Genomic DNA, 25238 nt, shown 5'->3' with positions numbered 1-25238 from the left:
GTTTTAAGTCAACAGGTTTTATTTCATGCTAATTCAAATACTAATACATAATATCATTTTAAAAAATCGTCTTTCTCACTTAAAAAATTGTAAAAATATTTTATAACGATATGTATAATTCGTTCACATTGCCAGACCAAAAGGACAGATTTTTGACATATTTTAAAATGCGTTTACACTCAGATTTGTACAAATGTGTCTCAGTCTGGGGGCTCTGGACGCTTAATTCGGATTTCTAATTGTCTTTTTTCCTGCGATAAACAACAACCTTATTAAATCCAGAGTGCCAGAAGTGCGGGAATCCGAGCGGTTTGTGCTGTTTAGACACACAAATCTGATCTGAGTGAAAAATCTGAATTGTAGTGTGAATGCAGCCGTCTGGGCTTCAGTCTAATTCTCCTTCTTTTGTCTTCCTTTAAAAGAGTCCATGAAGTTAAAAGCTCCGAAGTACATCCCCAGAATCACGGCCTCCTTAAACGGCACCAAGCTGTAAAAAAAACACACAGAAAGAAAATTATAATATTATATAATAAGACCAATTGGTGCTTTTGTCAGTGTAGGCAGTGTGAAGCCAAGTCCTGCTGGAAAATGAAATCTGCATCTCCATAAAAGTTGTCAGTAGCAGAAAACTGCACTGACTTTATTAGACTTGATAATAAAACACAGTGGATCAACACCAGCAGATGACAGACATGACTCTCCAAACCATCACTGATTGGTGGAAACTTCACTCTAGATCTCTAGCAGTTTTGGGGGGGGGGGGGTGTTCTTTAGCTTCTATGGAATGTGCCAAAAGTCATGGGACAGCTAGCACATTGCCGTGTCCACAGTCTTCATGTTTAAATACTGTAGATTACAAAAGCCTTTTCAAAGGTTTTCAGTGGAGCGTCTTCAATTTCTTCACACGGCTTCAGAGGTCAGAGCGAAGTTTGGACAAGGCTGATTGGATATCTTTGCTTATCAGAATCCGATCAGAACAGAACAGACCTGTTTTTTTTATTCTAAAGACTCGTCGTTCTTGTCTCTGTTATCTCTCGGAGCAGATCTAGGCATTGCATGTGAGATCCACTTATTACAATTAAATACAGCTACAGGGCTTTTATTTTGAAGCCATATATTAACCCACAGGTTTAAAAACAGGTGTAGCGATATAAAACCCTTATTTTTGCAGTAAAATAAATTATTTACACTCTAAAAATTTGAGGGTTTTGAAATATCCTAAATGTTTGGAGGACATGGACTGTTTGATTTGTATTCAGGAAAATATTGATTTTAAAATGAAGCCAATTTTAAGTTTTTATTCTTATTTTATTTTTATTTCCAATTCTTTGTTGTTCTTTTGCATGTTTTTAATTTAACTTCTCTTTGTTTTAATCATGTTTGAATTGTTCATGCTTTATTCTTATTTAAGTTTTTATTTCCATTTTTACTGTTGTTCTTTTACATGTTTTTTTATTTATTTATTTTTTATTTGTGTATTTTCTCAAATTCTGCAAGTTTGAAAATGAAGACGTAAAAACTAGACAAACAAAACGAAAGGAAAGGAAACTAAAGGTTTAAAGGAAATTAACTGTTTGATTTTTATTCAGGAAAATATTGATTTTTAACGCAGTTTAGGAAAAAGAGCTAATTTTACGATTTTATTCTTATTTTATTTTTATTTCCAATTTCATGTTGTTCTTTTACATGTTTTTAATTTAACTTCTCTTCGTTTTAATCATGTTTGAATCTATCATGCTTTATTCTTATTTTAGTTTTATTTATTTCTATTTTTACTGTTAATCTTTTACATGTTTTTTTTATTTGATTTCTCTGTGTATTTTCTCATTTGTAAAGCACTTTGAATGACCGTTGTGTATGATAGGTGCTATATAAATAAACTTGCCTTGCCTTATATTTTGACATTAGCAGATTTATTTAAATATATTTTTTATTATTTTATTACAATTATTTTGGTACCACTTTAAAATAAGACTACCTTTATAAAGGGTTTATAAAGGGTTTACAATGTGTTTATTAATGGTTACTAATTAGGTTGTAAATGCCTTAAAAATTAATTAATGATACCACTATAAATGGTACCACTTTAAAATAAGACTACCTTTATAAAAGGGTTTATAAATGGTTTACAATTAGTTTATTAATGGTTACTAATCAGGTTGTAAATGTCTTAAAAAAACATTAATAATCAGTTATAACACATACGTAGAAAGGGCAACAATGACCTGTTGTTTGCAGAATAGTGAACCCACAGCCTTCTATGTATTTGTTATAACTGATTATTAATGTTTTTTAAGGCATTTACAACCTAATTAGTAACCATTAATAAACTAATTGTAAACCGTTTATAAACCCTTTATAAAGGTAGTCTTATTTTAAAGTGGTACCGATATTTTTTATTAATTATGTTTATCAGTAATGTTCCTTATCAAACTGAAAAACATGAAAGATCTTTATGTAATGCTTAAATAGAAATATTTAAGATTTATTCATGAAATGTCAGACAGACGATTGACAAAAGGGGTTAAAAGGGGTTAAATGAGGTTAAAACTAAGACCTGGTTGGTTCTCCATCAGAAAATCAGCAGCTCATTTGCATTTTAAGATAAAAGCTGGAGGTGTGGGTTCTGATGTAGTGAATCTCGTACTGATTCTTAACGACTGAGCCGAGAGAAGTTTTGTTACAGCACCAGTGGAGGAGATATTAGCATGATAAAAGCAGCGCAGCCTCGGGTCTGAATACAGCAGCTGTGATAACGATGGATAACGACGGACCTGCTGTCCAAATAACAATCAGATCGTCTTCTGGCTGGATTTAATTGGACTTGGATCGTTTTTCAGGCCTTTTTCTTGATTCTTTTCCCACTCAAACAGGTGCTTTATCCTTTATCTTCTTACCACCTGGACCACCTTTCATACTACTGATACTACTGATACATAACCTACTGGTTCTTTATAAGACTTGGTTTGGAATGAGCATCGTTTTTATACTAAGCATTATTATGCTATAGTGCACTAAAGTGTTCTTGTAGCCACATTATTATTAATCAGTATATTTAAAGAGCACAAAAAGGGAACAACTTTTTTTGTACTTATTATACTTTAATTACAGTATTAAAAAAATAGTACAAAAGTCTTATTTAAATTGTGCTGTGTACTAAAATTTAACTATTTTAAATATATTTAAGTAACATTTAAACATATTAATTAATGTATGTATGTAACCCTATATTTTAAATATGCTCCCAGTAAAATTATAATACATTTAATGATTATTACTATAAATGTATCACTATTACTATTATTATACACCAGGTATATTAGATTAAAAATGTACTAAGAATTGATGTTAAATATATGTGATCTATATTTACATTAGAGTACAAATATACTGTCACGTCTTGGCCTCGTCTCGTGTCTCTGTGTCTTCCCCACGTGACCTGTGCTCCCCTGTGTCTCCCGTCTCAGTACTTTTCCACCTGTGTCTCATTTGTAGCTCCGCCCCTTCCCCAGGTGTTTCTAATTATAGTGTGTTTCCTGTTTCTTTAAATAGCCCTCCTCTGCCACTTTGTCTCCGTGGGTCTTTGCACCTTCCCCTGTTGTTTCGTCTCTCTCTGTGTTTCATAGCCTCTGTTCTTCACGTCGTAGTTTCTATGTTTATCACTTGTTCATGTTTCTAGTTTCTTGTTTATTTCCGTCTTCCTTGGCTCCTTGTAGATGCCCCTGCTTTGTGTTTATTAGTTTATTCCCTTGTATATATATATCCCTGCCCTGTTTAGTTTTGGTTATTTCTTGGTTATTTTTGGTAGTTTCTAGTTTCTTGTTTATTCCTTGTTTATGTTCTTAGCTTTGTTTGTTTCTTTGTTTATTTACTCCCTGTTTATATATATATAATTAGTACTACTTGTTTGTTTAGTTTATGTTCACTAGTTCCTCTCGTTTGTTTTGGTTTACTTTATTATTACGTGTTCTTTGTTATTTGTTTATCTTTGTTATTGATATATATATATTTATTAAATTATTCGTTTCGTCCCTACCTGCACTTGTGTCCGCCTCCTCGTCTCCCTGCCTGGGTCATTCCTGACATATACATGCTTCTTGTTCCTGTCTTTTGTAAGTAGCACACTTCTAGTATTGATATATATTCTTCATTGGGCATAAAAATACATTTTAATATACTGTACTACAATTTTTAACATGTTACAAATTTACTTTAAATTTTATAAATGTAGTAATTTAATTTACTTTCTAAAAAGTTATATGATCCATTGCACTTAAGGTGAACTGATGTAACAGTTGTTTGTAACACACTTTGCTAAAAATGTACAAAAGTATATTTCAAAAAATAGTACCGTATTTTTTGGACTATAAGGCGCACCGTATTATAAGACGCACCATCAAAGAACGCCTATTTTCTGGTATTTTTCCATACATAGGGCGCATCGCATTATAAGGCGCATTAAGTGACACTAGAAAGTGTGCCTATATCAAAGTGAACAGGGGTGGCGCCATGGCGGGGGGGGGGGGGGGGGGGTGTCTTGCCGGTGGAGCGTCTCAGTATACAAATCTAGCTCTTTCAAAGTCAAACGAGTGCTGGATATTAATCTACACAGATTCCTCTCCTGAAAACTGTTTATTTGGGTGAGTAACGTGCTTCAGTTTATTTACAGTAAGCTTAGATTTCCAGATTTCCACTAAGGCTTGCTGCACCAGCGTTAGCATAGCTATCCGCTAGCACGCTAGCTAGTCCCCTAAACTAGTAAAGTTAACCCAAACTTAAACGACAGCATTACACTGAGTAATCCTGCGTGTTCTGGTAAGACAGTGAGATATTAGCTAGCGATTCGTCCCCCGTAGCTTGTTTTAACACGGTAAACAAGCAGATTACAGGCTGATAAAACTCACCTCTGAGAGAGTTAGCGCTTAGCATCTAGCTAATGCTAGCCAGGCAAAGCAGCACAGACTTACAGGCCGATAACTCACCTCTGAACGGTGAACGCTTAGCGATTAGCATCTAACTCTAATAATACTGCTCCAGCAGTATTAAAAGTACTAAATTTAGATAATACTGATCTCAGTGAATAAGCTAGCTAGCTTAGCGGTTAGCATCTAGCTAATGCTATTGCTGCTCAGCCTCGGTGCTGCACGGCTCTGGACTCTGTATAGCACTGAAACTCTCTATAACGCTGCACGGAGTGTGTGTTTACTGCTCCTTACAACCTGACGGGTAAAATCCATACAAAAGGCGCACCGTATTATAAGACGCACTGTCAATTTTTGTGAAAATTAAAAGTTTTTAAGTGCGCCTTATAGTCCGAAAAATACGGTAATAATTTAGTTATTTAAGTATATTGAATTACATTAAATTAAAAGTGTACTTCATAGCAGTCTATTTATTTAAAATATACTATACTGTGTACTTTTTAAAAAGTATGATCAAATTTTGTTTTCAAACATTTGATGAAATCATAATAAATTTTACTTTTAATATATTTTAAGTAAGTAAATAAATCTGTTAGTATATTTACAGTATACTTAGACATTTCTCATTTCTCTGTTTTAAGTACAATTAAGTATATATTATTTTCACCAGGGTAGACTCTAGAAAATGATTGAAAATCTTAGAATATCATTGAAAAGTTACTTTATTTCAGTAATTCAGTTTTAAAAATGTGAAACTCATATATTATATAGATGTATTAAACACAGAGTGATCTATTTTAAGAGTTTATTTTATCTTTTATTGTTGATTTTTATTTTTGGCTTACAGCCAATGAAAACCCCAAAAAATCAGAGTCTCAGAAAATTAGAATATTATATATAAGACCAATTGGTACTTTTATGAGCAGTGTGGGCAGTGTGCCAAGTCCTGCTGGAAAATGAAATCTGCATCTCCATAAAAGTTACAGTCAGCAGAGGGAAGCTGCAAGATATGAAGTGCTGTATAATCCCCTCTGCCCACCAATTTTATGGAGATGCGGATTTCATTTTCCAGCAGGACTTGCTCACACTGCCCACACTGCTTAACAAAAGTACCAATTGGTCTTATAATATAATATTTTAATATTCTGAGACACTGATTTTTTGGGGGGGGTTTTCATTGGCTGTAAGACATAATCATCAACCTTTAAATAAACAAAGGCTTAAAATAGACCTCTCTGTTTGTTTCATACATCTATATAATACATGTGTTTCACATTTTTAACTGAATTACTGAAATAAAGTAACTTTTCAATGATTTTAGTGTGAAAAAATGCCCTAAATGGTTTTATTGGCCCTGTCCCACTGCGATTGCGTCTAAATATCCACTAAAGTACGAGGAGGAGGAGGCGGCAGCAGGAGAGGACTGTATGGGTCAGGCCTTGGATTGTACGCCGGGTGGAGTTTGGACTGTATGACCGGCTGATGGTAAAGCGATGGACGCCAGAAAAATATTTTTATGGACGTCGACGTCCACCTGTACGTGTACCTGTCCAAATATCCACTAAATTACGTCCGTACTGCGTCTAAATATCCACTAAATTACGTCCATATTAGTCGCCGTCTATTCCGAAAATTTTGGGAGGTACCAAAACCACTTTTGCGTCTAAAGTGGACGGCAACGTCTAAACTACGTCCACTTGGACGGTGCGTCCAAATATCCACTAAACTACGTCCAGATTGCATCTAAATATCCACTAAACTGCGTCCACTGAAATTTGGACGTACTTTAGTGGATATTTAGACGCAATCGCAGTGGGACAGGGCCTTAAGGGTTTGTGATGCTTTTCCAGGTGTTTACAGTAGCCCCTTTTAAAGTTTTGGGGGGTTACTCCCTTCAGTCTCCACTTTAGCAGGTACCATGCATGCTCTAACAGTCCTCTTGAACACTGGCCAGCATGCTCATGGCAAGGTGATACAAATTATGGGATTGGGATTGAGGCTTGATAGTGTGTAACAAATGGATGGAACATTCCAGTTTTGTACAAAGATTTACAAAGTTTTTTTTAGGGTTTTTTTCCCAGTTTATGTCATAGATTGTAATCCCCGAACTTTGCCGCCCATACCATTACCAAAACCCCGTTCTTTCACCCCATCACTCTTCTCAACCATCTCCATGTTTCTACTTCCTCTCGGTTCCTTAGACCATCTTCCTTCATTCACTTTACTGTCCCCCCTTTTTTATTCTCATATCTATATCTCCTATTCCAGCTCATATCTATTGTTATTGCTGCTCCGTGTGTCTTCAATTGCCCCCTGGGGATGAATTAAATTGTCTGAATCTGGATTTGACTCAATTGCATTGTCTTTTTTAAACTAATTTTGAAGTTTTATCTTTATTGACATTTTTTTAATGTATTTTTTAAATATATTATGCGTTGTGTTGGGTGTCCCTGAGTGACAGAAAGGCGTCTGTAAAATAAAATGTATTATTAAAATGTAAGACATTAATAAAAAGGTATAAAAGGTATAAAAGAGAATGACTCCAGGAATCTGGAGCTGATAAATAAACAGCAACCTAACTCCTAACCTCAAGCAGACATGAGATGGGAAAAGAGAGGAGTATAAAGCACTGATAAGCTGTGGAGCAGTGGATCTGACTCACACCTGTATGGGTTGTGAGGTGGTATCTTGTTACTGAGTCTCTTGGTAATGTGACATGAATTATGGTTGTAGATAGAGTGAGGCATTTTCAATTAACGAGTGTACTGAGAATGTTTGAAAGTGCTATACATGAATGTTTAGCTATAATTTAACATTAGTAGTAGTAGTAGTAAGAATGGGTGTGTATGGGTGGAGCTTTCAGTGAAGATCAGGAGGATTTAAGACTGGTCATGTCTGGGCTACACCACCACGGCGGTGTTGCTACAGGTCTTACACTAATCTATTTGGCTTATTCCATAATTATGAATAAGCTGCTGTTTTCCAATTCAGACGCAGCTCCCCTTCTTAGGAAGGTGGTGGATATACAATACTTAAGTTTCCGTACTATAAGAAGCAGCTAAAATACTTTAATTTTCCTAAAAATCATCAGTTTTTCTTATAATCCGGTGCGTCTTATGTATAAATTCTACCAGTCAGGTATTAAGGATCAGTAAAGTCACTCTGCTGACGTACAGAGTTATACAGGAGTTTCAGTTAGTTCTCCAGCACTGGAGCAATATTAGCATTAGCCGATAACCGCGCAAACAGCACTAAACGCTAGTTTTTTGGCCGTCCAGAGGTAAGTATTATCGACCTGAAGCCTGCTGCTAACCCTGGCTAGCACTGCTGCAGCAGCATTAGCATTTGCCGCTGAGCGCTAGCTCTTTGGCATTCCAGAGGTTAGTATTATTGGCCTGTAGCCTGCTGCTAACCCTGGCTAGCAGTGCTGGAGCAGCATTAGCTTTAGCCACTAAAACAGCTAAGCGCTACCTCTTTAGCCGTTCAGAGGTAAGTATATTGGACTATAGTCTGCATGTTTACCGTATTAAAAACAAGCTTTGTGGGACGAACCGCTAGCTAAAATCACCTTGGCTTACCGGAGCACTCAGGGTTCCTCAGTGTAGTGCTGTTGGGCAGCATTAGCCACTAACCGCAGCTAGCTAGCTCTAGCAGTTAGCCGCTAATGCTAATGCTGCTGCACCCAGCCTTACTGGAATTCTGAAAATCTAAGCTTACTGTAAATAAACAGCGCTTTTTAAAACGTTTTTCATAAAAGAAATCTGTGTTACAGATAACAGTTTTGTTCACTTAATTTTACAGGTTTAGCTTAGCTTTACAGATCTCTACACCCAGTGGTGAGACCTGCTGAATTAGAAGGAAAACATGGCGACACCCCTGTTCCTTACTAGTGTCACATAATGTGCTTTATAATCCACTGCACCTTATAGTGGTGTCCCACGAAACTAAATAGCTGTAAATAAGGTTAAAGATTTTATGAGGTTTTTGTTAATGTACACATTTATATTGAATAAATGAATGAATTTTATAGACATGAAATACTAATAATGTAGTGTTATTTCCTATTAAATTAAGATTTAGCATTATTAATAGTGTTATACAGGTTTACTTCATGATCTTTTCAATTTATTTCTGCGGACTAAAGCGCTGCCACTATGATCGAGAGATCGCTGGTTTGAATCCCGGTCATGCAGCTTGCCATCAGCTGCCAGAGCCCTGAGAGAGCACAGTTAGACTTGCTCTCTCTGGGTGGGTACAGTAGATGGTGCACTTTCTTTCCCCTCATCACTCCTAGGGTGATGTGGATCAGCACAAGGCTGCATCTGTGAGCTGATGTATCAGAACCGATATCTTATATCAGTGTATTCGATGTTGCGTTAAACATTTAAATCAAAAGGAAAACCAAAGTTGAGTAAAAGAAAGTCTTACTTTTTTACAAACATTAAAGCGTAAATGGCTCTCGGCAGATAAAGGTAGGTCTGGTCTGTCTGAATGGCGTTCACAATCTTCTTCGCCACGTATTCCGGCTTCAGGGCGGGAAGCAGACGAGGCCATCTGTCAAAACACAACCCAAACATGTCATATCAAAGCAGAACTTCAATTAAACTGATGTTTCTATCCTCAGTAACTTTTCTGATTCTCTTTTCTTCGTAAATTCAAGTTCAATCTTCCACAAAACGTGAAAAATGACACTTGACTGAGACAGTAATCATGACTTATCATCCTGACAGCCCTTCATTAGTTAAAATACCACTGCAGTTCATTTTTCATGCTCAATTTAGTGAGGTGCACAACAATCCACTCCTTGACGTGTGCTTCAGAACATCTCCTCAGGTGTGCTAAAGCAAGCTGTTAAGAGCTAAACCGTGAGAAAAGTCTTAGAAATGAAAGAAAGAAAGTACAAGCGTACAAGTTTAATGCATGTCACGATGCTCATTGCTATCTTACACCCTGCTAACAGTCTATTTTCACACAATACACCTGCACCCTTTAAATAGCAACAGTGCTTCTGAATCTAATATATCTAATATACTGTATCTACACTGATGGGAGTGGTGGTCTGGAAATGAGGTGTGTTCAGTAGGTAAATCAGGTGTATTGCTATCTTGTCAGCAGAAAACACAAGTGCTCCACTGACTGAATACAACCTAGACAGGCATCAACTGACGTCAGACATTCATCGCTATCTTGGCAGTAAATAGTTAACACAAGTTAAAATAGCAATCCGCCAATATAATAATAATATACTCCAATCATTTCAATGGATTTTTTTTTTTTTTTGCTATTTTCATGATTACGCTCCACCCATTTTCATAGTTTCACTCCAACTCTATAAAGGGTTTTGTTTTATGATAATTCTAGATTTAAGGGAGTCTTTCAGTTGAAAATATTGAAAAGATGACCGTATTTTTGGCATAAACCTGCAAAGCTACAAAAACAGTTGTTTTCAAAAACAACATTTAATTGTCTAATTCGTTTTTCAAGTCCAGTCAAGAGGCTGGATACAGGTACACAGTTTAATGAAATTACGCTCTTCAAAAAACGAGACATTGTAAAAGACATGACAGTGCAGTACCGATACGGTATAATAAAGTGTATAGAGAGGATAAGGTGGTGGAATAAGCTGCTGCAGAGTCTGGTAGTGGAGGCTCTGTGAGTTGAGGAGTCTGACTGTCTGGTGGAAGAAGCTGTTCCAGAGTCTGGTAGTGGAAGCTCTGTGAGTTGAGGAGTCTGACTGTCTGGTGGAAGAAGCTGTTGCAGAGTCTGGTAGTGGAGGCTCTGTGTGTTGAGAAGTCTGACTGCCTGGTGGATGAAGCTGTGGCAGAGTCTGGTAGTGGAGGCTCTGTGTGTTGAGGAGTCTGACTGCCTGGTGGAAGAAGCTGTTGCAGAGTCTGCTATGCGGCTATGCAACACCGTTGATAAGCGGCAGTAATCTCTAGTTATATGAGCCCAGCCTCCCATCTCTATGAATGGATCAGTTTGTAACGTTTGACTCAAAAATGCACCAAAAACTAGATTTTTCAGACACAACCAGCGAGCTGACCGGCTCTTTTTGTTGAAGAGCCAGTCTATCATAGGCAAGTACCAGGTTCTGTGGAGACACACCTTAATGCACTGTACTGTTCTTAATTAAATAAGTTTGTTATAATAAGATAATTAAGTGATCTGATTAAAGAACGTTTATAATAATGCACTTTTAAAACCAGAACCTGAGCCTCGCCTTCAGACCTGAATCTCCAGCAGCTCCACCGCCTCCTGAAGACCAGCCTCAGGGGTATAAACCCATCAGACCACCTGACGCTTCCATTAACAGCCCACCCATCTGTGAAATGGCCCCTGGGGGGCTTACAGCTAATACACACAACACATGCTCTTTCAGCTGCTGTTCAGTAAAGACCAGACACAATTTACAATTTACACACAGGTTTAAGGTTTAAGGCTCTGGAAGCAGCAGTTCTTAAATGTCTCCTACCACTAAAATCCTCTTTTTTCTTGTTCTTTTGTATTTTGAAATACAGTGGGTCTCTCTGAGTTGTTTCTGATGCTGCACTGCTGATGAAAATCTTCCTCATCCTCATCCTCTTCCTTATTGTCTGCAGCAGCTAGTAAAAAAAATATTCAGAAAAAAACGAGTCGATCAGCAAAAGCACCGTGTCTACATCAACCCGTGAATTAATATTTAGTATTCATGGCCCCGCCCACCTCGGCTCGCAACCGCTCACAGGCAGAGAGCTGAAGCCCGGCAGCGACACTGTCTCGTCAGATAGGAATAATGCTAACAGCACTAGGAACAGCATGCAGTTCATTCCTGTGTTATTTGTGCGAACAACACATCAGTGTTTATATGCTTTACCCAGTAATTCAGAGATAAGAAACAAATGGTTAGAATTAGTCTATGGAGGAAAAACACCACCAGCCAAGTACAATTGAGATAGGTAGGTGTATGTTTACAACAGTTCTGTTAAAAGTAAACTTTTTAAAAGTAAAAAAAATCCACCCCGGAGTTTTATTCTAACTGCTTGGGTGGCTCTGCTGCGATTTTTCCTTTTTTGGACCTGGACTCTACCCACCTCTGTGTGTAAGTAACTATAGGTTTAAATAGGATCTCTGGTGGATTTGGTGTTTTACAGAGACTCTTAAGACTAGATCAGTGTCTGAACTGCACTTAGCAGGGCATTACACTATTATGTTGTAAACATTCATTTTAAAATGTCCAGTTGTGGTAAAAAAAAAAGACATTTTTACACTAATAACAGTCTTAGCAATGTCATCTGTAACTTTACAACATGTGTAATAATGCCCTGCTAAGTGCAGTTCAGCCACTGACCTTAGAGTTTTAGAGTCTCTGTAAAACACAAAATCCACTGGAGATCCTATTTAAACCTATAGTTACTTACACACAGAGGTGGGTAGAGTTAGAAAGTAAAAAAAAATTCAATCTGAGGTTTTGTTGGTTTGTTGGTTCTAAACATACACCTAATTCTAACCATTTGTTTCTTAGGTCTGAATTACTGGGTAAAGTATATAAACACTGATGTGTTATTCGCACAAATAACACAGGAATGAACTGCATGCTGTTTTTAGCTCTGTTAATGTTATTCCTGTCTGATTAGATGGAGTCGCTGCCTGGCTTCAGCTCTCTGTTTGTGGGCGGTCCCGAGCCGACGTGGGCGGGCCATGAATACTAAATACTAATTCATGGGTTGATGTAGACACGGTGCTTTTCCTGATCGACTCGTTTTTTCTGAATATTTTATTTTACTAGCTGCTGCAGACAATGAGGAAAAGGTTGAAGAAGAGTTTCATCAGCAGTGCAGCATCATTAACATAAGCATTTTAGCAGAAGGAGAACTTTAACACTTTTAAATCCTAAATTCCTAAATGAATAAGGAATGTATGTATTTTTCCCCTATTATTTTACTCACTTTGTACCACAGCCATCGAACATGCCCGTGTCGATGAAGAAAGGGCAGACTATGGTGGTTTTAATGCCATCTTTCCCCGAGGCAACGAGCTCCAGAGCCACGGACTCAGCAAAGCCCACCGCACCAAACTTACTGGAACAGTAATCTGCAGAAAGACGAGATAAACCTGAACACAGGGCAACTTTTCAATACTTACAAATCTTCAGGATAACGAGAAAGTAGCTTTAACAACAGGGGTTGGACAATGAATCTGAAACACCTGTCATCATTTTAGTGTGGGATTTTAGGTTTCATGGCTAAATTGGAGCAGCCTGGTGTTCAATCTTCATTAATTGCACATTATTGCACCAGTAAGAGCAGAGTGTGAAGGTTCAATTAGCAGCAGGGTAAGAGCACAGTTCTGCTCTAAATATTGCAATGCACACAACATTATGGGAGACATACCAGAGTTCAAAAGAGGACAAATTGTTGGTGCACGTCTTGCTGGAGCATCTGTGACCAAGACAGCAAGTCTTTGTGATGCATCAAGAGCCACGGTATCCAGGGTAATGTCAGCACACCACCAAGAAGGACCAACCTGTGATTAACTGCATTTAATTGCACTTCTTCTTCTTAAGACACACGTTTTTACAGTGGATATTTAAATAGTGCATCCTTAAAAACGATGAGTTTCTTTGATTTTACCAAATTGAAAACCTCTGGAATATAATCAAGAGGAAGATGGATGATCACAAACCATCAAACCACCAAACTGAACTACTTGAATTTTTGCACCAGGAGTAAAGCAGCATAAAGTTATCCAAAAGCAGTGTGTAAGACTGGTGGAGGAGAACATGATGCCAAGATGCATGAAAAAAAACTGTGATTAAAAACCACCAGGGTTATTCCACCAAATATTGATTTCTGAACTCTTAAAACTTTATGAATATGAACTTGTTTTCTTTGCATTATTTGAGGTCTGAAAGCTCTGCATCTTTTTTTGTTATTTCAGCCATTTCTCATTTTCTGTAAATAAATGCTTTAAATGAATATTTTTATTTGGAATTTAGGAGAAATGTTGTCTGTAGCTTATAGAATAAAACAACAATGTTTATTTTACTCAAACATAAACCTATAAATAGCAAAATCAGAGAAACTGATTCAGAAACTGAAGTGCTCTCATATTTTTTCCAGAGCTGAATACTTGTATGTTTAAGGGGAGATAAAGCCCTGGAAGTGGGGCGCTGGAATAAAGAATGCATGATAAATTGTATAGAGGAAACTTTTTTTAAATTTTCTGAGTATAAAAGAGCGTTTTCTTACACCTGTAGTTTTTAGGTTTTTTTAACGTTTCTCGAGATACGAATTTCATTTTCCAGCAGGACTTGGCACACTGCCCACACTGCTTACCAAAAGTACCAATTGGTCTTTTTTAATAGTCTAAAGCCCTATACAGACAGGATTAGTTTCTTATGGGGTTCTGGGGTAATTTTCTCTTTTATTGGGGGGTTTTATCCTCTGAGACATCCTCTGAGAAAATTACAGGCTGAATTATCTACTGTTTTTCTCTGAACTCTGTGGTCCTCCGGTAATTTTAGTCCCGTCCGGATGCACATCTCTGAGTTTCATCTCTTCTTGCGTTTAATAAAATAGCTATTTGTCCACTGCCGTGCACCTTAATTACTGTACACTTTTGGCACACGTTTCCACTGAGATCCATGTTAAAAACACAACAGCAAGTGGAAATGGAGGAGCTACTGAACTCTATGTCATGTGACCGAGAAATCCTATAAAAAGCCTTTTTTTTCAGTTGCAGTCCAGATGCAGGAGTTTTTTCATTTAGTAGAAGTGTGAATTATTTTTTTTACAAACTAATCCCGTCCAGATAGTGCTTAATTCTGATTGTTAGACACTGATTTTTGTTTTTTTTATTGGTTGTAAGCCATAATCATCAATGATGATATAAATAAATGCTTAAAATAGATCACTCTGTGGAGGAGCTACTGAACTCTATGTCATGTGGCTGAGAAAGCCTAAAAAAACTCACTGGTCCTCTTGTTTTTTTTTGGGTTTTTTTTTTTTCAATTGCAGCCCCACATATATATGTTATCTGGGTGTGTAGACTGAACTCTGAGCCTATATGACAACAGTTTGGTAAAAATACAGATAAAAATACATATAATACGGCAGTAAAGCTCAGGTTTAAGTCTATAAATTCAAAGAATTCTGTAAATAATTAACGTCTGCTTCCAAAAGTAAGCAGAGCATGTACACACACAGCTCTAAACTCACAAGAATTCACTATTGCTCAACACAGGACCCTCCCCTCGGGAAAACCTCAGTCAGATTTCATAACCAGCTCACAATCAGCGTAATAATTTCTTTACAACAGCCATAAACCTGCTATTGTTAAACCCAGCTGATGAAGAGCTGAGTAACAGTGGGTTAAAGGAACAGAATGATCATCTAAACACAAACTAAAGCACTGATAAGATATTATCCAGGGTCAGGAAATCAATCTGTATCACTTTTAATAACCCAGCTGTGTTGGTTTAAGGTCATTGAGCAATGCGTGGTTTTGTAATATTCGGGGGAAGAGGTGAAGGCATTACCTGCCAGACCGTTCACACCGATCAGGCCTGCAGAACTGGCAACCGAAACCAGATGCCCGTGGTTCTTCTCAGTCATCGCCGGGAGGAATGCTTTATACGTCTGAAACAGAAGCACAAATACAAACTAGAAAAGTGCATTTCTTGAAGGAAGCGCAGGATGGTTTGCTTGCTATGGTGTCTGTGGTGGTTGCTAAGGTGTTGCTAGGTGGTTGCTAAGGCGTTGCTATGGTATTCATGGTGGTTGCTATGGTGTTGCTTAGCAGCTGCTAGGTGGTTGCTAAGGAGTTGCTAGGGTGTTGCTATGATGTCTGTGGTGGTTGCTAAGGTGTTGCTAGGTGGTTGCTAAGGCATTGCTATGGTATTCATGGTGGTTGCTATGGTGTTGCTTAGCAGTTGCTAGGTGGTTGCTAAGGAGTTGCTAGGGTGTTGCTATGATGTCTGTGGTGGTTGCTAAGGTGTTGCTAGGTGGTTGCTAAGGCGTTGCTATGGTATTCATGGTGGTTGCTATGGTGTTGCTAGGTGGTTGCTTAAGTGTTGCTAGGGTGTTGCTATTATGTCTGTGGTGGTTGCTATGATGTTGCTAGACAGTTGCTAGGTGGTTGCTAAGCTGTTGCTATGGTATCTGTAGTGGTTGCTATGGTATTGCTTAGCAGTCGCTAGGTGGTTGCTAAGGAGTTGCTAGGTGGTTGCTTAAGTGTTGCTATGATGTCTGTGGAGGTTGCTATGATTTTCCATAACAGTTGCTATGTGTCTGTGGGGGTTGCTATGATGTTGCTAGACAGTTGCTAGGTGGTTGCTAAGCTGTTGCTATGGTATCTGTAGTGGTTGCTATGGTGTTGCTTAGCAGTCGCTAGGTGGTTGCTAAGGAGTTGCTAGGTGGTTGCTTAAGTGTTGCTATGATGTCTGTGGTGGTTGCTATGATGTTGCTAAACAGTTGCTATGTGTCTGTGGTGGTTGCTATGATGTTGCTAAAGAGTTTCTATGTGTCTGTGGTGGTTGCTATGGTGTTGCTAAGTAGTTGGTAGGTGGTTGCTAAGGTGTTCCTGGGTGGTTACCAGGCGATGTATTTGCATAAATGAGATTTAAAGGTGTAACACATCGCTCAGATATGGACGCTAGGTTGCTCTGGGCGTGCGGGGTGTCCAAACTTTTGACCGACAGCTGGTTTATCCAATAGCTCCTCCATACACTCACAGCACACCGTACATGTACGAAGTTTATGAAAACTGTGTGTCCAATCAAAAACCTGTATACAAGCACGCATCGCACCATCAGGCCGCACAATCTGGAGTTGGAACAGTGTCGATATCTTGAAAACTGCGGGAGAAAAAGCAGATTTTGGACCATTACTCTTCACTAAACTGTTTCAGTTCAGCTATAATATTATGGGATATCTGGTGTGAATCTCTCTCTTGAGGTCATGATGCCACAGCATCTCAGTTGGGTTCAGGAGGTCAGGACTCTCCAGAAGGCGCTGTGTTTATTTTCTTCTGTTAAAGTCGTTCGGTTGTTGATTTATTTCTATGTTTTGGGTCGTTGTTCTGTTGCATCATCCATCCTCTGTTGAGCTTCAGTTGGCGGACAGATGGTCTTAAGTTTTCCTGCAAAATGTAAACTTGGTAAACTTGGAAATTAATTTTTCCGTTGATGACGGCAATCCGTCCAGACCCTGAGACAAAGCAAAGCAAAGCAGCCCCAAACCATGATGACATGATGCACCCTCCACCATGTTTCACAGTTGGGATGAGGTTTTGATGGTGTGCTGTGCGTTGTGTTTTCCTTCCAAACAACTAAATTTTGGTTTCATCTGTCCACAGTATATTTAGCCAGTACTGCTGTAGAAGAACATCCAGGTGCTCTTTTTTTTTGCAAACTTCAAACGTGCAGCAATGTGTGTTTTTTTGGACAGCAGTGTCTTCCTTCGTGATGTTCTCCCATGAACTCCATTCTTGTTTAAGGTTTTCCTTATTGTAGATTTGCCAACAAAAATGTGAGCATATGCCAGAGATGTGCCAGAGAAGTTTTTAGCTGACACTCTAGGATTCTTCCTCGCCTCATTGATCATTCTGTGTATGCTGTGCTCTTACAGTCACCTTTACAGGACTTTACCACACCTAGGGAGAGTAGCTCCAGTAACAGTGCAGAACTTTCTCTGAATTTGTAGAGCGTTTATCTTACCGTGGACACGTGAACACCAAGACTCAGGTCTTCTGAGAGATTTTTGTAAGTTGTATGTGTATTTTCTCTACTGATGGAATGGCCACTAATTAGTTAATAAGTTAAACAGATAGCGCTGTCAATAACCCAAACATTACAGGAATGCTTTATACGTCTGAAACAGAAGCACAAATACAAACACAGAGTAAGACGACTGAAATTATGGTAATACCCAGAAGTGTGCCATTGTGTTAATCTGGAAAGTCTTCTCAATAAGAGAATCTGGAGAATCCATGAACTTCTTGCCAGTAACAATGCCAGCATTGTTTACGAGAATGGTCACGTCTCCAACTTCTCGTTTGACCTGCAAATGTGAAGAGAAAGGGGGTGAAATAACAGGTGGATAAAGGTAAAACCTATTTATAAAATAAATTTTTAGTCAAAATCTCCACTTTTACTTTGAAAATTGGTAAATTAGGGGTGGGCGATATGGTCCTAAAATAATATCACAATATTTCATGGTATTTTTGCATTAATGATACTCTTGGCGATAAGACAAAACACTAAATTAAAAAAATATATTTTAAGAATACCCTACTGCAACAAAATTAAAATTAAATTTTATTATACCACAGTTAGTTCCAATCCTGCAATGTGATTGGCTGAGAGGTGTTCTATGAGGGCCGTTATCAGCCGGTAATGCACTGTAACCGAAGCTCTTCAAAGATGCAGCGCTTACAAGCCAAATATAAGCCAAACAGCACAGCTACAAACAGAGCAGCAATGGAACTATTTTAACAGAGTTTTTACAACCAAACAGATTCTATTTTTCTCAAACTCTTTAATTCTAAATCTTTCAATAAACAGTGATAATAATATTATTGCATACGATACGATATGGCAAACTCCTATAGTACATGCCAGGCATGCGTTGCATTGCGTTTTAAAGCTACGCAAGGTGGACTTTTCCCATCGTTACGACAGCAAAGAAACACTGACATGCTCTAAATCAAGCTGCATGATGCACGGTTGATGGCTCGCCTATAGATCGCTAAGGTTAGTTTGTGCTTTCCCACTGGCATTAAACGCACCGTCTGAAAATTAAATATCTGCATTAAATTTACAGTAAACTTAAGACAATTTAAGACTTTAATTACTCGGATTAAAAATTTTCAGGACTTTTTCAGGACTTTTTTAAGAACCCTGTGTACTTTTCCTGTGGTTACGACAGCAAAGACAACACACTGACACACTCCGCCACATACAGGTAACCTAGCAATGATGCAGCGCTTACAAACCAAATACAAACCAAACAGCACAGCTACAAACAGAGCAGCAATTAAACTATTCTAACTTGCTGAGTTTTTATAACCAAACATACACTATTTTTCTGTAAATCTTTAACTCTAAATCTTTCAATAAACAGCGCTAATGATATTATTGCATACGATACGATAGAGCACACTACTATAGTTCATGCCTTTTGCATTGCATTGCATTTTTAAGCTACACAAGACTTACTTTTCCCGTCATTACGATAGCAAAGACAACACACTGACATGCCCTTTATCAAGCTGCATGATGCACGGTTGATGGTTTGTCTATAAATTGCTAAAGTTAGTTTGTGTTTTCCCATTGGCATTAAACGCACCGTCTAAATATGTAATAGCTACATCAAATTTACAGTGAATTTAACTTTTTAAGAGCTTTTTTTAAGAGCCCTGTGTACTTTTTCCGTCATTACGATAGCAAAGACAACACACTGACACACTCCGCCACATACAGGTAACCTAGCAATGATGCAGCGCTTACAAACCAAATACAAACCAAACAGCACAGCTACAAACAGAGCAGCAACTGAACTATTTTAACTCAGAGTTTTTACAAACAAACAGATTCTATTTTTCTCAAACTCTTTAACTCTAAACCTTTCAATAAACAGCGTTAATGATATTATTGCATACGATACAATATGGCACACTACTATAGTACATGCCTTTTGCGTTGCATTGCGTTTTTAAGCTGCGCAGGGTGTACTTTTCCTGTCGTTACGACAGCAAAGACAACACACCGACACACCCTATATCAAGCTGCATGATGCACGGTTGATGGCTCGCATATAGATCGCTAAAGTTAGTTTGTGCTTTCCCACAAATACCTACATCAAATTTACAGTAAATTTTTGAATTTCTTAAGATTTTTTAAGAACCCTGTGTATTTTTCCCGTCGTTACGATAGCAACACACTGACACGCCCTAAATCAAGCTGCATGATGCACGGTTGACGACTTGTGTATATATATCGCTAAAATAGGGCCCTCAGCTATAGAAGCTATCTAAATAAACATGTCTTATATAGCAGTAAGGAACCCAGCGAAGCTCGTTTTCTCGTTTGTCTGAATGGAATATTTCACATTCCAGAGATAGATAGTAGAGAGAAGTCCCTCCTCCAGGTGACTCATCCCTCGTTCCAGCAGCAGGTTTACACTGGGCTTACCTGATCTGCCACTCGGTACACCTCAGCCCTGTCGCTGCAGTCCGTCCTGTAGTAGTGAACCCTGCTAGCTCCCTTTTCCTTCATCGCCCGAGCCGTTTCCTTCAGACCCTCCACATTAATGTCCCACAGCACCACCGTAACGTCCATTCCCGCCAACTCCACCGCCAAGAGCCGCCCGATCCCACTTCCTGCTCCCGTGATGAGGACCGTCTCTCCGGCGATGCTTTTCCTGATCGGAATGAACATCTTTACCAAAGCTTCCAGCAGGTAGTAGATGGAAAAGACGATCAGGCGAAGCGTCTCCACCAGGAAATTCATGGTGATCTGCTTCTGTGAGATCTGTGGAGTGGATAAAGAATAGTTAACAAAGCCAGAAAAATAGATTAGAAAGAGAAAGATAACACCTCATTAGAGGATGAGGAACAGCTTCTTCCCACAGGCTCTCAAGAACCTTAACCAGAACCATTACATACTAGGTTTGAGAATCACATATCTATTTATAACTTATAAAAAGGTCTATTCTAAATGACTAAATGCACTCTATATTATTTTATTAGATACGTTAATGCTGACTGACAGACAGATCTGAGGTTTGGCAGTATAAATAAATGATCCTATTGATCTTTGCTGCTATAACATACTAACACTAACTGTGAACACACTCTAACATACTGTACAAAACAGTGTAACATACTGTAACATAGTGTACATACTGTAACATAGTGTACATACTGTAACATACTATCAACACACTGTAACAGCTATAAACTCACTATAAACACACTATAACACAATATAAACACACTGTAACACATTATAAACACACTATAACACTGTAACACATTATAACAAAATATTAACACACTGTAACACACTATAGACACACTATAACACAATATAAAAACACTGTAGCACACTGTAACACAATATAACACGCTATAACCCTCCATAAACACACTGTAACAGCTATAAACGCACTGTAACACACTATAAACACACTTTAACAGCTATATACACACTATAAACACATTATAACACAATGTAAACACACTGTAACACATTATAAACACACTATAACACTGTAAAACACTAACACAATATTAACAGACTAACACACTATAATCACACTGTAACACACTATATACACACTGCAATAGCTATAAACACACTGTAACACATTATAACACAATATTAACACACTGTAACACACTATAACACAATATAAACACACTATAAACACCCTATAAACACACTGTAGCGCACTGTAACACACTGTAACACACTATAACACAATATAAACACACTATAAACACCCAATAACACACTATAAACACACTGTAACACACTGTAACACACTATAACACAATATAAACACAATATAAACACAATATAAACACACTATAACACACTATAAACACACTGTAGCACACTGTAACACACTATAAACACACTGTAACACAATATGAACACACTGTAACATACTATAAACACACTGTAACACATTATAAACAAACTGTAACAGCTATAAACACACTGTAACACAATATGAACACACTGTAACACACTATAAACACACTGTAACACAATATGAACACACTGTAACACACTATAAACACACTGTAACATACTATAAACACACTGTAACACAATATAAACACATTGTAACATACTATAAACACACTAACACATTATAAACAAACTGTAACAGCTATAAACACACTGTAACACACTAGAAACACTGTAACACATTAGAAACAGACTGTACACACACTGTAACACATTTTACACACACTGTTACTGCTATTAATACACTATAACACACTGTCACAGCTATTAACACACTGTAACACACTATGACACACTATAACACACTATAACCCACTCTAACATGCTATAACCCTCTATAACACAATATAAACACACTATAAACACCCTATAACACACTATAAACACACTGTAACACACTGTAACACACTATAAACACACTGTAACACACTATAACACACTATAACACAATATAAACACACTATAAACACCCTATAACACACTATAAACACACTGTAGCACACTGTAACACACTATAACACAATATAACACACTACAACCCACTCTAACATGCTATAACCCTCTATAACACAATATAAACACACTATAAACACCCTATAACACACTATAAACACACTGTAACACACTGTAACACACTATAAACACACTGTAACACACTGTAACACACTATAACACACTATAACACAATATAAACACACTATAAACACCCTATAACACACTATAAACACACTATAAACACCCTATAACACACTATAAACACACTGTAACACACTGTAAGACACTATAAACACACTGTAACACACTGTAACACACTATAACACACTATAACACAATATAAACACACTATAAACACCCTATAACACACTATAAACACACTGTAGCACACTGTAACACACTATAACACAATATAAACACCCTATAACACACTATAAACACACTGTAGCACACTGTAACACACTATAAACACACTGTAACACAATATGAACACACTGTAACACAATATGAACACACTGTAACACTATAAACACACTGTAACATACTATAAACACACTTTAACACTATAAACACACTGTAACACAATATAAACACATTGTAACACACTATAAACACACTGTAACACATTATAAACAAACTGTAACAGCTATAAACACACTAGAAACACACTGTAACACATTAGAAACAGACTGTACACACACTATAACACATTATAACACACTAACACACTATAACACACTATAAACACACTGTAACATCTATAAACACACTGTAACACATTATAAACACACTGTAACAGCTATAAATATCAGTCAGCCTATCAGCTCCAGCTACAGGCGTGTTTCTGCAGTAGTTTGCACTGTACTAAACTGCTACAGTAACACAGTAAATCAGTGTATTCCTCTCTGAACTCCTCCATACCTCACCTTCAGCTCCTGCAGTTCCTCAGCCGGTTCCTCCGCACTGACCGGGTTCCTGAGAGATTACTGTCCTCCCCAGAACTCCCTCCACACTTCCTCACTCCTCCACACCTCCTACACCCTGCTGAAAGTGTGCAAATACGAGTTAAATGCACGAATTCCCTCTCTATCTCTCTCTCTCTCTCTCTTTATCTCTCCCCTTCCCTCGACACCTCACTACATACAGCAGCTCTGCTCACTACATAACCCTCATTACCCTCAGCGGGTCACGTGACCCCGGGAGGCAGCTGGCTGTTGCGCAAGGGCTTGTGGGTATTGTAGTTGTTAGCATGATTAGCATGGTTAGCATGCTAAAGTCTGATTTTAGATTTTGTTGTACTAAATTGGATAATTGTGTTTTACAGTACCAGTAAAAATATTCTCACTTATCATTCAGTGTGTTTTCTTTCTTTTTTAGGATTTTTACTTTGTAGATTAATATTAAAGACATGAAAACGAATAAGGTGCATATGGAATTGCGTATTAAACAGGAAAAATAGTGTTTGTCTCTTCTCTTTAAGTGTGTTTTCCTTCTTTTTATGATTTTCTACATTGTACATTTAATATTGAAAACTATATTAAAGGTATACAGGAACACATGCAGCATTATTTTAATAATAAATCAGAATATGTTTAATACTTAAGATTCTTCTAAGTAGCACATTTGGTATTTTAATCTTCAAGAGGGAGAGTCATCTGGAATAGTTTTCACAGCATCTTGAAGAAAGGAGTTCCTGGAGGAATTAAAATCTACATTTTTAATTGTTTTTTTATGTACGTTGCAATTGAGGCCTGTGCTAAGTGTTTGTATTTTATATATATCTTATATATATAAAATATATATCTTTATATATATCTTTTTTATTTTAAAATCCTCCCTAATTATGATCAAAAAAGGTGTTCTAAATCACATAAAATTAAAAAAAAAAAAAAAAGAATCTCTTTCTTTGCCTCATTGGCCCTAGTGCTGCCATGCCATAATGTCCGAGTTGAGTCTGAGTGTTGTTGTTGATTTTTTTTCAGTGCAGTGGGTGGGGCTAAGCTACTGTTTAATTGTTTCATATATATTTTTTACTGGTTGATTTATGGTCTATTCATATAAACAATATGTCTCAATTAGTGTTGTGTGGGTCATTCCTGTGATTGGATTTTGGAAATTAAATATTGTTATTATATGTTCATGTTTTATTATGATTTAAATCATTAAATAATTATTATTTAAGTGAAATTTGGTCAAGCTCAGGTATACAATGCATAACTGTTTGAAAGACTTTAAATGGTTTACATGGATGTACAAACCATTAGTTGCTTTTAAGTATTTTTTATGTATTCTTTTTTTTTTAAAAACAGATATTTTATTAATTGTGTGTCAGAATTCTCCCCAGCACATAATTTCCATTTTTTACGTTTAGATAAAAATGAATTATGTAAGTATTTTGATTATTTTTGTACGGAAGCATGTTTTGGCCTACTTTTAGACAAAAAATTACATAAAATATTAATATATAATATAATTCAATTGTAGACAGAAAAAAATAATACAGCTCTGGAAAAAATGAGAGCACTTAAAAATGATGAGTTTCTTTGAATTTACCAAATGTAAAACCTCTGGATTATAATCAAGAGGAAGATGGATGATCACAAACCATCAAACCACCAAACTGAACTGCTTGAATTTTTACACCAGGAGTAAAGCAGCATAAAGTTATCCAAAAGCAGTGTGTAAGACTGGTGGAGGAGAACATGATGCCAAGATGCATGAAAAAAACTGTGATTAAAAAACAGGGTTATTCCACCAAATATTGATTTCTGAATTTTTAAAACTCTTTATGAATATGAACTTATTTTATTTGCATTATTTGAGGTCTGAAAGCTCTGCACCTTTTTGATATTTAAGCCAAATAAATGCTCTAAATGACAATAGTTTTATTTGGAATTTGGGAGAAATGTTGTCTGTAGTTTATAGAATAAAACAACAATGTTCATTTTACTCAAACATAAACCTATACATAGCAAAATCAGAGAAACTGATTCAGAAACTGAAGTGGTCTGCATATAACAGGGTGAAAATAAGGAGTTAATTATTTCAGCAATTTTTATTATTGCGCTAATAATAAAGTATAATAA

At 37.1% G+C, this 25238-nt stretch overlaps 1 protein-coding gene across 4 annotated transcripts; it reads right to left on the bottom strand.

Annotated features, from left to right (window-relative positions):
* On the bottom strand, positions 1-23317 carry sdr16c5a (short chain dehydrogenase/reductase family 16C, member 5a). Of its 4 annotated transcripts, none has more exons than XM_022678616.2 (7): positions 23074-23317; positions 20092-20421; positions 17828-17959; positions 15439-15538; positions 12848-12992; positions 9351-9476; positions 1-487 (listed from the first exon to the last, which is right to left on the bottom strand). In XM_022678616.2, exons 2-7 carry the CDS (start codon positions 20407-20409, stop codon positions 391-393), a joined length of 918 nt encoding a protein of 305 aa, XP_022534337.2. In that variant the 5' UTR covers positions 20410-20421; positions 23074-23317; the 3' UTR covers positions 1-390. The 4 variants fall into 4 exon arrangements, with proteins under 4 accessions (XP_022534337.2, XP_049334849.1, XP_022534336.2 ...); XM_049478892.1 differs by having other exon boundaries at positions 20092-20430; positions 23079-23317; XM_022678615.2 differs by having other exon boundaries at positions 23079-23317.
* Between the last annotated feature and the right edge of the window lie 1921 nt (positions 23318-25238).

Source organism: Astyanax mexicanus, chromosome 4, assembly GCF_023375975.1.
Source record: "Astyanax mexicanus isolate ESR-SI-001 chromosome 4, AstMex3_surface, whole genome shotgun sequence".
Classification (NCBI taxonomy): domain Eukaryota; kingdom Metazoa; phylum Chordata; class Actinopteri; order Characiformes; family Acestrorhamphidae; genus Astyanax; species Astyanax mexicanus.
Note: the sequence above shows the minus strand (reverse complement) of the source record. Positions and strands in the feature narration are given on the sequence as shown.

Excerpts from the sequence above, each read along its gene's own strand:
- sdr16c5a (XM_022678616.2), bottom strand. The coding sequence starts at position 20,409 with ATGAATTTCCTGGTGGAGACGCTTCGCCTGATCGTCTTTTCCATCTAC. Across the intron at positions 17,960-20,091 it reads TGTACCGAGTGGCAGATCAG|GTCAAACGAGAAGTTGGAGA; the intron begins GTAAGCCCAGTG and ends TCACATTTGCAG. Across the intron at positions 15,539-17,827 it reads ACACAATGGCACACTTCTGG|ACGTATAAAGCATTCCTCCC; the intron begins GTATTACCATAA and ends CTTCTGTTTCAG.